Source organism: Pongo abelii, chromosome 3 (assembly GCF_028885655.2).
Source record: "Pongo abelii isolate AG06213 chromosome 3, NHGRI_mPonAbe1-v2.0_pri, whole genome shotgun sequence".
NCBI classification, from domain to species: Eukaryota; Metazoa; Chordata; class Mammalia; order Primates; family Hominidae; genus Pongo; species Pongo abelii.
Genome location: NC_071988.2, coordinates 2,064,707 through 2,077,288, shown reverse-complemented (window position 1 = coordinate 2,077,288; position 12,582 = coordinate 2,064,707). Strand labels below are relative to the sequence as shown.

The following is a 12,582-nucleotide window of genomic DNA, read 5'->3' as shown; positions in this document are numbered from 1 at the left end:
GGCCATGCCAGGGTTGACTCATCCCTGAGTTGCTGAGCCCCTGGCAGGAAAGCTGCACCATGGTTCCAGGACTGAGTGTGAATGCCACTGGCCCTGCTCACGCTTATGGCCAAGCTCCCTCCGCTCTGCTCCTCCCAGGCCTTCCCCACTCCTCATGGCCCCTGTGGTCCTCTTGCCTTGCTTGGCCTTGGTGGCATGAGAGACACCTGTGGCTGCCCGGGACGCAGCTCGGTTCTCTTCCTGCCTCACAGCTGCTCATCGCCCCTAGGGGCCCTCTTCTCTCCTCTGCCCCCAAACAGGCCACAGGGGATCCCAGACTTCTCTCTCCAGCTCCTTTTACAGGCGTCCCCACCCAGTGGCCTCCCGGACCCCCATGACAACTCCCACCCCCCACCCAAATCCCACAGGCTCTACTTGCAAACACACCTGGAATCCAGCGGCCTCTTACCCTCTGCTGCCGTGGGGCCGCTGTCCTCAGTCTGCCGTCACCTCCTCATAAGCCCCGCGAGTCCCTTCCGTACCGGCAGCCAGAAGCTCCCGTCACCAAACCTTGTCCTTGCCCCAGCCCCGCAAGGCCTAGGGGGAGGCCTCTCTACCCAGTGTCCCACAGCCAAGCCTGGCTTGTGCCCCCACTGTATCCCAGAGGGCACCTCCCCAGGGCTCTGTGACAAGTGTGCTCCAGACCCCATCTTTTATAGTAATGGAGACCTCACCCTGTGCCAGGGCACACAGCTGCCCATAACACAGGACACTGAGTTGTATTTGAATTTTGGATAAACAATATTTAGTGTGAGGAATCCCTAACACTGCAGGGATAAACAAGAATCTGGCTGTTCCTGGACTTGATTGGCTAAATCTGTCAATATAAGCCTAGAAATACGGCTACCTTCCTGGCCTCCCTTGCAGCTAGAAAAGCGGTGTGAGGAAGGCTGACCAATGGGACATGAGCACCACCCAGGCCATGCCCCCAAACACATGGCCCAGCCTCCAAGCCTCTGAGCAGGTGCTGGTGGCCGGCGCTGGTTCCTGCCCCACACCCCACCCTGCCTGGGCCTGCAGTGACCTCAGGCCCCTGCTCTCCCTGACCTGCATTAAAGGGCGCAGACATCCTCCCAGGGGGACACCTGACTCAGTCTCTCCACATGTGCCAGCTCCAAGGGACGACTCTGTTCACTGTGGATACCAGGCACGTCCAGCTCCACCTGCCTGAGGCAGGGCAGGGCTTGGGGCCCCAGGGCCAGGGAACCAAAGCCCCAGAGGCCGAGTCCCACCTAGGGCACATGGCAGTCATCTCCAGCCTGCTGTTCACCTGGATTTGTTCCTAAACATCTTCCTGCATTACTTTGATAAAAGGCTCTAATTTTACTGAAAAACCATTTACAGAATGAATGAAAAGAGGGAGGTGCCCGCTTTGGCTGGAGGTCACTTGTTGGGTGCTGTGTGCACAGGTGTGTGGATGGCAGTATGGCCTCATCAAGTTCCCATCCAGAGCTCCCCGGTGACCAGGGGCTAGGCTCAGGGCTGCAGGTGGGAGCTGGCAGGGGATCTGATGCTGTGCGGGGTGGCCCTGCCCTCTCTCCCTGGGACCCTCTGTCTCCCGCAGTCTCAGGCAGCTGGTCCACCAGTTCAGTGGTGCAGGAGCCTGGAGGGGCTCAGCCCTGGGGCAGCTGCTCTGGGGACTCAGGGGGGTCAGGCCGATTTCTACACTTCCCCAGCCTCAAAACAAGGGCAGGCAGGCAGGGGAGCAGGTCCGAGGAAGCACAGGTCACTGAGGTCAGACGTGTGTGTCCACCTCTCCGCACGGGCACTGGTATGGGACAGCAGCCAAGAGGGCTCGCCCAGGTGGAACAGCTGGGGAAACCCAAGCCCAGAGAGGGGCCCAACCCAGGACTGCCGGGGGCGACGCAGGGGCTCTGGTGGCCAGAACAGGGAGACAGGACACAGGAGTGCCACTGGGCATTTATTGACACGGAGCAGCGCGGTCCTCAGTGCCCCGCCGGCCAGCAGGCACACAGGGCACGGCGCTCTGCCTGCAGCAGTAGGGTCTCCGTCTGCAAAGCAACAAGAGGCGTGAGGGTGCAGCCCAGCTGCCCACTGGCATTCCCCTGGGCCTCCACCCACCCAAGGCAGCCCTATCTCCACCAGCTCCTGAGACAGACAAGGTCAGGCCCTGGCTCTAACCCCCACACCCAGAGCCTCCCACTCATCTCTTCCCTCTGCAGCGGCTCCCACTGGTGGGGCCTGCCTGGGGTCTGCTGGTGCCTGCGCCATGCCAGAGTGCCCACCTGCCTTCTTCCAGCTCCCACACCACCCACAGGGGTCCACTGTCCCCCACTCCCTCCCGCTCTCATGCCTAAGGATAGGTGGGGGCTGCTCCTCCCAAAAGCTCAGCTCCAGGCTCTGTGAGTGGGGAGAGGGCTCCAGGTCTTAGTCCGAGCCCTTTGAAGTGTTCCCAAGGACACTAGGGCTGGTGGGGGGTGGGACCAGGCAGGGTCTTCCCTGCTTTCTCCTTCCTAGAATTCTCCCTTTCCAGGAAGAAGCTTGAGCCCCTGCACAAACAAAAACTCCTTGGCTGCACCCCATGGCCTGGGGGCTCCCTGTTCACCCAGGCTTGGAGGGGCCTTAACCAACCTGTGCATCCACCCAGGATCCAGACCACCCTGCCCAGCCTGACCCCCCCATTCCTGACACTTTTGCCACATCCTCTGGCCTCAGTTTCTCCTCTGCCCCGGGGCCTTGCCGCCCACCCAGGGGATCCTGGATTGGGCTGACAGTCCTTCCCCAGGGTCCAGGTCTGTCACAGCCCTCAGGAGTGGCGGTCATAGGACAAAGTGCCCAGTGAGGGCCTTCTGGGGGAGGGGCTAGAAACTGAGCATGCTGGAGAGAGGAGCATCTCATAGGTGAGACAGGTGCCCAGAGTGCCCCTTGGATGACTGGAGCCAGAGGAAGGGGGCATAGGTGCGGCGTCTTAAATCAGGGGTGAAGGATGAGGGACACTCCACTCCCCCAGGGGGCCTCTTCCTCATCCTCCCTGCCCTCCCCACCCCCTGGGAAGCCCGGGAGGACGGTCGCGCCGCGGGCGCTCACCCGCGCGTCCAGGCTGCAGGCTGTCTTCCGCAGGTCCTGCAGGGCGCGCTGCATGAACTCGAAGGCGTGGCAGTCCACGCATGGGCGGCCTGCGGGGGACGCGGGTCAGGGTGGAGGGGGAGCAAGGGGGGTCACCCGCAAGGCCCCCACGCACCCTAGGCCCGTCCACCCAGTGCCAAAGAGCGCACGTCCCCACTCCCCACGCCACCATCTCCCGCGAAGGGGAGGACCCGCTCCCGGGAACAAAGGCGAGGCGCGGTCCTCCCGGCAGAGCCCCGGCCCCGCACGCCCCTGGCGCCAGCCCCGCCCCGCTTCCCGGAACCCAGCCCCCGGCACCTACTCTGCGCGGGGACGGCACTCCCGGCGGGCTCGGCGCGGGCCCGGGCGCCCAGCAGCGCCAGACTCAGCAGCAGCAGCAGCAGCGGCGGCGGCGGTGACATCGGGGACCGGCACGCGGGCGGGGGGGCCATGGCCAGCGGAGGGAGCGGGGCCGCCCTGAAGCCAGCGAGGGGTCAGCGGCGCCCGCCCTGCCCGCCCCGGGCCGGTAAGCCCCCGTCCCCTCCCGCGGGCCCCACTACCCTTGTCCAAGCCCCAGGCCCGGGAGCCCCTGGACCCACCCACCCCGGGCCCGGGAGCCCCCGCCCCACCTCCGGCTCCCCGACTCCAGTCCGCCCGTCCCCGGGCCCAGCAAGCCTCTAGTCCGCGCCCCGTATCTAGAAAACGCCCATTCGGACGCCCGCACCCCCGCCCTTACCGCGGTTCAGGGACCCCGGGACCAGCAGCGCGGGGACACCGGCAGACGTTCCGCGTCCGGCGCGCACGGCGCATGCGCTCCGACCCGACCCCGCCCGGGTTCCCCATCCCACGTCGTCGTCATGGAAACCCGAGACTGCGCTGGCCGCGGGTTTAGAGGCACCTAGGACGCTCCAGGAATCGGGTGTGCCTGGCCCTGGCCGGGGGCTGCCCCCGGGAGCAGCGTCCAGGCCCAGAGCCGATGCAGTCTAGAGGACTGCCTGGAGGAGGCGGCGCCGGGGCGAGACCTCCAGAGCGCACGGCCGGCGGGAGAAAAGCTGAGGAAGTGGGAAATCTGTGGCTGGAGCTCAGCAGGTCAGGGGCGATCCTGAGGGAGCTGCTCGATGCTCGCGAGGCGCGGGGAGCGGTGCATGCAAACGCTTGGACTCCGACCCCGGGCGGGTGGGGTCCAGTGTGGGGTCGCACCGCCCGGAGAGAGCTGGCCTGGGGGATCGGCTCGGGGGATCCGCCCTCACCCGGCCTTTCCCTGGCCCAGCCTCTCCCCGATCCTCGGGCGTCAGGGTGGGCACCAGCCTGCTCGGTCCCTCCCGGGTACCCACTCCCTCCCCAGGGTCCTCCTCTCCGCCTCTCGGTGTCCTCAGAGCCGGGAGAACCGCTTGCGGGGAGCCCCGACCACAGGTCCTCGGCCTCTGTGCCGATTTCAGCCCCGTGAACTCAGGGCTGTTGACTTTAAAGAGCGCCGTGCAGCCAGTGGCCCCCGGGGGCGCCCAGCAAGTGCGAATCTGGGCCCCGGACTCCCTGGGAGGGATGGTCCCAGCCGTCGGAGCCAGGCCCCCACGCCGACACCGACACAGGTCGTGGCCTCCGCAGAAGGCGCCCCAGGCCCACGTGGGTGCTGGCGTTCCCCCCTCCCCACCCACCCAGCAGCCCGCGCTGTGGCCGGGAGCTCAGGGACGAACCACACCTCCCGCCAGACCCTCTTCTTGGTGGGCGGAGCCGCACCCCTACCTGGAGGCCGCCCCCAGGAGGCCCCCAGGAGGCCGTGCAGGACCCCCAGCCTCGGGCGCCCCCCTCCCCAGCCTAGCCGACCTCTACCCCCAACCGCCGGGCTTCTGGCCGGTGGTCTTCCCGGCACAAGCTGGGACTGCGGACGCACCTGCTTCTCGCGTGGTCAGAGTCGCCCCTGCCCCGGCCGGACGCGGGTGTCCTGATCCTGAGAGCGGGTGGGAGGGTGGGTTGGTGAAGCGTGCCCGTGACTGCCGCTGCCTCCTCCGGGTTGAGCCGACGCCGGGCTTCGGGGATCTGGTCGCGCCTCGGGGGTACGCTGCATCCTCAGCGCGCTGAAATGCAGGCGGGGCCCGAGGGGCCGGGTGGGGGCTGCGGGCCGGTGTCCCAGGCGCCTGGGGAGGCAGCGGCCCTCCCGAGTGTCGGGCTAGTGCGCACTTCCGCGGTCTTCTCCCCGGAGCCCAGAGCCCAGGAACAAGCCGTCGCGATCTCCCAGTGGGGCGGGAGCCGTAGAGGGGGAGCCCTGCGCGGTCGCCGGGGCCGCGGAGCCCTGGGAGGGACGTGCTTCCGGGGACGCGCCGGGCCGCAGGCGTCCTTCTCCCCTTCGGTCCCACGCTGCACCCGCTCGCGACCTGCTCCTGTCACCCCTGCCCCTAGTGCCCACGGACAGCCGCTTCCATGCCGGGAAGGGAAACGCCTCCCCAGAAGCTAGGTGGGCTGGGCCTCGGTCGGCGGTGCCGTTGGGTCGCCAGGAGTCTCGGGCTTGCTGCGCCCCCAGGGTCTGGATGGCCCCTGGCTGTCTTCGGCCTCACCGCACCCCCCTCCACGTACACCCTTCCTCCCAGCCGCCTCCTCCCAAGGCACAGTCCCCACCCTAGAGTTCTCTCCAGCAAACAGGCTGAGATTCCCTCACATCCAAACAAAACAAACCTGGCGCCCCGCCCCCGGCGGCCCGCACCTCTCCAGCCGTCCAGTGCCTACCCCTTTCCGTCTGGAGCCCGCTCCTGTCGGGTCTGGGTCCCCCCCTCTCATTTTTCCTGCTCCTCCCGGGTGTTGCTAGGCGATACCTGTCCCCCACCTTTCCATGTCCCCTTCCCTAAGCCCACAACAATCCTTCCAGAAATCCTGTCAGCTCCATCCCCAGAGCCCTGGGAATTCTTCTCTCCACCCCACGCCTCTCTGCCCCTGGTCCCAGCCCCTCACCTGGGCTTGGAGAATCGCCTCATCACTGTCTCCCTGTTTCCAGCTCCCTGTGGTCCAGTCTCCACAAGGCAGTCAGAGGGAACTTTATTTTAAAATGTTGGTAAACTGTCCTCATTTAAGCAATAACTCCCCGTCGTCCTTCTGCTTCCCGCAGCCTCTACTTACTCTCTCTATCAATGTGATCACTCTGGGGCCTCACTTAAGTGGGATCTCACAGTGTTTGTCCTTTTGTGGCTCAACTGGCCTATTTCACTTAGCTTAGTGGCCTCTCCTTGTTTTTTTGTTTTGTTTTGTTTCGTTTGGAGAGACAGGGTGCCTTGGCCTCCCACATAGCTGGGACTATAGGTACGTGCCACCATGCCTGGCTAATTTTTAGATTTTGTTTAGAGACAAGGTCTCTCTGTGTTGCCCAGGCTGGTCTCGAACTCCTGGGCTCGAGCAATCCTCCTGCCTCTGTGGGCAGCACAGGCACCACTGGGCTGTGGATGAGCCTCCTGGCAGCTGTGAGTGGCAGAGGGGCCTTTGGGATCACATCAGACCCTGCCGCCACGCACGAGGATTCACAGCTCCCGTCTCACCTCCAATGGAAGGTGCGAGTCCTGATGCAGCTGAGGCCCTCAAGGTCCCCTGTCCCCTCCCAGCTTCCCCTACCCATTCCCCTGCCCACTCCCGCCAGCTGCTGGGTCTCCTGCTGGGCCACAAGCCTCCCTCAGCTGAGACCTGCCGGGTTCTGCAGATAGCCAGGGCTTCCCCCCACCTCCCGGCTCACTCGTGTCTTCCACTCACCCTGAGTCCTCCAGCTGCAAAAGATGTCAAAAGGTTCAAAACACTTGATCAAAACAGGATCACAAGTCACTGTGAAATAACAGTCATTTATTTAACCAGAGTGATAGTCAAAGACTTCAAAAGCAATACAGAAAGATACATGGATTAAAAAAACTTAACTCTTTCAAAGCTCAGTTTTCCTAAGTAATTAAAAAAACGAATAAAGGCAACTCAGGAAATTATCTTGATAAAATATTTTTAAAATCTTTGTTTTTTTAGGCCAATACCAAAAAGGTAAAGAAGAACCTCCTGCCGTGTGATTTCTTCCGCTTATGGGACACCCATTTAGTTTACCTGAAAGTCAAACCTGATGAAAAGGTACTTGATTTAACCAGACACGGGAAGAGTGTGTGTGTGTCCAGGGTTTTGAGCACACACCATATTAGAGAGGAATGTAAACAAGACAGTTAGTAGCTTGAGCAGGAGAATATGTGGCTCTTAGGAACAGCAAAAGTGTGAGAAGTTTCCTGGTTACACGGACAATTCAGTCACATCAAGAAAAGCCAGGAATAGGGGTGAAATTATACGGGAAGAAAACATTGTTTTCTTCAAGACAGACATTTCAGCATCAGGTCATAACGACAGAGTTAGAACCAGAGGGGAGAGAAATACAGGAGCTGACAAAAAAGCTGAAGGACAGCATTATAATCCCAGGCCTTCTGATGGGGAGAAAGAGCTGGAGGCAGTGGTGCATGTCCTGAGAATCACAGGCTGCAAGATGTAGCAAAAGCTGAACTTCTGAAACCCAAGTCTGAGACGCTGTAAGAGGAAGGCCCTACCTCAAGGAATGAAATTTCCCTCTAAATGAAGAAGACAGCATTTCTGACCTGAAACAAGGGAAATTAAATGGAGAAAATAAAACAGAAAAGTGTTGTGGAGAATTAAAAATCTAAACCTCTTGCAGTTTTACTATGAGCAGACCATTAGCTCAAGACAACTTTGTTCTAACGCAGGGGACCAAGCCAGATGTGGTGGCGTGTGCCTGTAATCCCAGCTACTCAGGAGGCTGAGGCGGGAGGATCACTGAAGCCCAGGCATTTCAGCCAACCTTTAACAATTTAATAAACAAATAAATAACATAGGGTATGTGGCCAGGTGCGTTGGCTCACGCCTGTAATCCCAACACTTTGAAAGGATGAGGTGGGCAGATCATTTGTGGTCAGGAGTTACAGACCAGCCCGGCCAATGTGGTGAAACCCCGTCTCTACTAAAAATAAAAAAATAAAAAATAATAATAAATAAATAAATAAAAATTAGCCAGGAGTCGTGATGCACGCCTGTAGTGCCAGCTACTCAAGAGGCTGAGGCAGGAGAATCACTTGAACCTGGGAGGCAGAGGTTGCAGTGAGCCTAGATCGTGCCACTTCACTCCACTGGGCGACAGAGTGAGACTCCATCTCAAAGAAAATTAAAAAATAAATCAAAATAAATAACATAGGGGATGAAAACTCAATCTTCAGGAAAACTTAGAAATAATTCTCTTAATTATATCCAAGTGGATCACACACAAATTCTTTTCATAAATTCATCCTTTATGAACCTTATCACGACTTCTGAGAGCCTTGACGACATCCTGCAACTTTCTGCCTTGTCTTTCTTTTTCTTTTATTTTGTTCCTTTTTTTTTTTTAAACAGATCTCGCTCTGTCACCCAGGCTGGAGTGCAGTGGTGGGATCATGGCTCACTGCAGCCTGGACCTTGCAGGCTCAAGCAATCCTCCCTCCTCAGCCTCCCAAGCAGCTGAGACTACAGGCATGAGCCACCGTGCCCAGCCTCTCTTTCTTAAATAACCAGTGATTCTGCTTTAGGACAAAAAATTAACATATCAGATTCTTTCTCATGCAAAATTATTCTCTTTTAAAAATCTTTCTTACGGACCAGGCGCAGTGGCTCATGCCTGTAATCCCAGCACTTTGGGAGGCCGAGGCTGGCGAATCACCTGGGGTCAGAAGTTCAAGACCAGCCTGGCCAATATGGCAAAACCCTGTGTCTACTAAAAATACAAAAATTAGCCGGGTATGGTGGCACGCGCCTGTAATCCCAGCTACTGGGGAAGCTGAGGCAGGAGAATCATTTGAACCCAGGAGGCAGAGGTTGCAGTGAGCTGAGATCACACCACTGCACTCCAGCCTGGGCAACAGAGTGAGACTCCATCTCAAAAAAATATATATATATTTCTTACCAAAAATGCATCTTCACTCCCGTGACTCTCTTCTCTCTCTCTCTCTCTGTCTCTCATACTTGCTGGTTCCTTTTTATCTTGTTTCTGTTTCCTTCCTAAATCCATATTTTGAAATAACCTTAAAAGTATACCTTTTTCTCAATAAATAGCACATATTTGTGCCTTTCTTATAATTTTTCTCATAAAACACATCTTTTTGGTGCACTTTATATACAGAATTATATATATTAATTAGAAGTTTAACTCTTTTTTTGAAACAGAGTCTTACTCTGTTACCCAGTCTGGAGTGCAGTGGCACGATCTAGGCTCACTGCGACCTCCACCTCCTGGGTTCAAGTGATTCTCCTGTCTCAGCCTCCCCAGTAGCTGGGACTACAGGTGTGTGCCCCCACACCTGGCTAATTTTTGTATTTTTTTCTTTGGTAGAGACAGGGTTTTGCCATGTTGGGCAGGCTGGTCTCGAACTCCTGATCTCAAGTGATCCACCTGCCTCAGCCTCCCGAAGTGCTGGGAATCCAGGCATGAGCCACTGCACCCGGCCTAAGTTTAACTCTTAGTAATTTTAATTTCTAGCAAGCAATTTTGAACTATCACCTGTCAGTATTTTATAGATGAGAACCATTTTGTAATTTTTAGAAACAGGTCTCTCCGTAATTTTTTTTTTTTTTTTTTTTTGAGACGCAATCTTGCTTTGTTGCCCAGGCTAGAGTGCAGTGGTGCAATCTTGGCTCACTGCAACCTCTGTCTCCCCGGTTCAAGCGATTCTCCTGCCTCAGCCTCCTGAGTAGCTGGGATTACAGGCACCTTCCACCACACCCAGCTGAATTTTGTATTTTTAGTAGACACGGGGTGTCACCATGTTGGTCAGGCTGGTCTCGAACTCCTGACCTTAAGCGATCCACCCGCCTCAGCCTCCCAAAGTACTGGGACTACAGGCATGAGCCACCAAGCTCAGCCATAATGTATTTTTTTGATAGTGACTCTATTTCATGAATCCAACAAGGGGACAAGCACAACGCTCCCCATCCTAAAAAAAAAAATGAATTTGCACAAATCTCACTTGTGTTATTCACCCATTTCACTTATTTAATGCTTTCTTTGATTTTGATACCAAAACTATATGTTGATATAAATTCCTAGGCGATGAAAAGATCATTGACAGAGCTGAGGATTTTTCATTGAAAATTAACCCTAATCCAGGCAAATATTTTAACTCAGTTCTAGATACTGATGTCAAAAGGGGTTATGATATAGCAAGACACTAAATAACAAAGCTTCAAAATATTGAAAGTGGCAATTGACAGAAGAACAGAAGAAATAATTAATTTTCCCATTATAGTGTAATATTTTAACGTGCTTTTTCTGATAATTATTCAAACAGAAAATAAATTGGTAAGGATATAGATTTGAACACGTCACAAAACATTATCTAATTGAGTACATATATTGAACACTGTATCCTCAGAATACATTCTGTTTAAGCATATGCAGAATGTTTAGTTTTAAAAAAATTAGGCCAGGCACAGTGGCTTGCGCTTATAAGAGACGGGAGGATCACTTGAGGCCAGGAGTTTGAAACCAGCCTGGACAACATAGGAAGACCCTAACTCTACAAAAGATTTGAAAATTTTAAAAAGTATCTGAATGTGGTGGTGCATGCCTGTAATCCCAGCTAGTTGGGAGGCTGAGGCAGGAGAATCAATCCCTTTAGCCTACGAGTTCGAGGCTGCAGTGAGTCATGGTTGTGCCACTGCACTCCAGCCTGGGCAACAGAGTGAGATCCTGTCTCTAGAAAAAAAATTTTAATTTTATATATATACTGATCACTCAATAGACTTAAAGTCTTTAAACATGTCAAATAATTTAAACATGTCAAATAATCATACAGATCATTTTTTTAACTACAAATCAATGTAATTATTACTTATAATAACAAAAATATAAGTGAAAACTTCCATATGTTTGGAAATTTAAATGCACAAATTTAATAACACATAGGTCAAATAAATCACAAGGGAAATTATAAAATATTTAGAATTAGAATAATAACAAAAATAGCATCCTATAAAACTTGCAATATAAGGGTTTGTAGTAAATTTTACTACAAATAGTATTTGTAGTAAAATTTATAGTGTAATATAATTATAAATGTAAAAATGCTGAAAACTTGTGTATCAAAAGAATGCATAACATAATTTTTATGTGTATTAATAGACCTAAATATATGTAGTCTTTTATGAAATTTAGGAAACCAAGAACAAACATGTTTATGTTCAGCAATTTGTTTCAATTTTTTATCTTATTTGGAAATGAACCAGACATTTATGAATATCATTTAATTTATCATAACATAACTTTAAGATTTCAAATTACATGAAAAGTTAATTTATAAATGTTTATCCTATTTACATTTACCTAATTTATTTATTTTTAACAATTCACCTAGATGATTTATGAAAACTGAGATATTAGAAGAAGTCATCAAGTTATTTCCTGATTAACTATTTTTATTTATTTTTTTCATATGAAGAAACACTTCTAGAAGATACCTTTCTTATATTCTAATATAAGCATTTAATGTTTTCAATGCATCACACAAATATTGATAAGAGTTCTCATCTTAATTTAGTTCAGAATGCTTTCTAATTTTACTGTGATTCTTCCTTGATTAAGAAGTTATTTAGAAGTGTATTGGCTGAGCGCAGTGGCTCAAGCCTGCAATCCTGGCACTTTGGGAGGCCGAGGCAGGTCGATCACTGGAGGTCAGGAGTTCGAGACTGGCCTGACCAACATGGCAAAACCCCACCTCTACTAAGACTGGGTAATTTATGAAGAAAGAGGTTTCCTTGACTCACAGTTCTGCAGGATATACGTAAGCATGGTTGGGGAACTTCAGGAAACTTACAATCATGGCAGAAGGGCAAAGGGCAAGCAAGCACCTTCTTCATATGGCAGAGAAGGAGGAAGAGAGCAAAGGGGGACGTGCTACACACTTTTACACAAGATCTCGTGAGAACTCATTCACTATCATGAGAACAGCAAAGGGGAAGTCGGCCGCCGTGATCCAATCGCCTCCCGCCAGGCCCCTCCTCCAACACTGGGGATCAGAGCTCCACACGAGATTTGAGTGGCAACATAGAACCAAACCATATCAGCCATCAACATGGCCATCCAGTGCCTCCCCTGTGGAGGACACCAGAGCATGAATGTGCAATGTGACACCCCTCCCACTCTGCCTGTTCCTGTTGTTCATCCACACACTCACTCCCCATAGCTCTGTCTCCCCATTCTTCCAAACTTGCTCCTTCCAGGTTCTCATCAACCAGCCAAACAGCCCCACCCACGACTCCATATATATGCTTATTTCACGACTCTTCTGCCTCTACGTGAAGCAGACAAGCAAGCTAACTGATCCGAGTTGTACCCACAGGGAGGATTTCCTCTCCGTGCTGTCCTCGAGGGCCACCCTGAACATGTTGTAGTGGAGCTTCAGTCTGTCTTCAGGTTCCTTCAACACTGAATCAGCT

At 53.8% G+C, this 12,582-nt stretch overlaps 1 protein-coding gene across 2 annotated transcripts; it reads right to left on the bottom strand.

Annotated features, from left to right (window-relative positions):
- Positions 1-1,947: 1,947 nt before the first annotated feature.
- Positions 1,948-5,514, bottom strand: NICOL1 (NELL2 interacting cell ontogeny regulator 1). 2 transcript variants are annotated; one of them, XM_002814511.5, is made up of 5 exons: positions 4,997-5,514; positions 3,842-4,157; positions 3,428-3,582; positions 3,088-3,176; positions 1,948-2,051 (listed from the first exon to the last, which is right to left on the bottom strand). In XM_002814511.5, the coding sequence occupies exons 2-5, from the start codon at positions 3,946-3,948 to the stop codon at positions 1,986-1,988; spliced, it is 417 nt and encodes a 138-aa protein (XP_002814557.2). In that variant the 5' UTR covers positions 3,949-4,157; positions 4,997-5,514; the 3' UTR covers positions 1,948-1,985. The 2 variants fall into 2 exon arrangements, with proteins under 2 accessions (XP_002814557.2, XP_002814558.1); XM_002814512.3 differs by lacking the exons at positions 3,842-4,157; positions 4,997-5,514 and adding an exon at positions 3,735-3,835.
- Between the last annotated feature and the right edge of the window lie 7,068 nt (positions 5,515-12,582).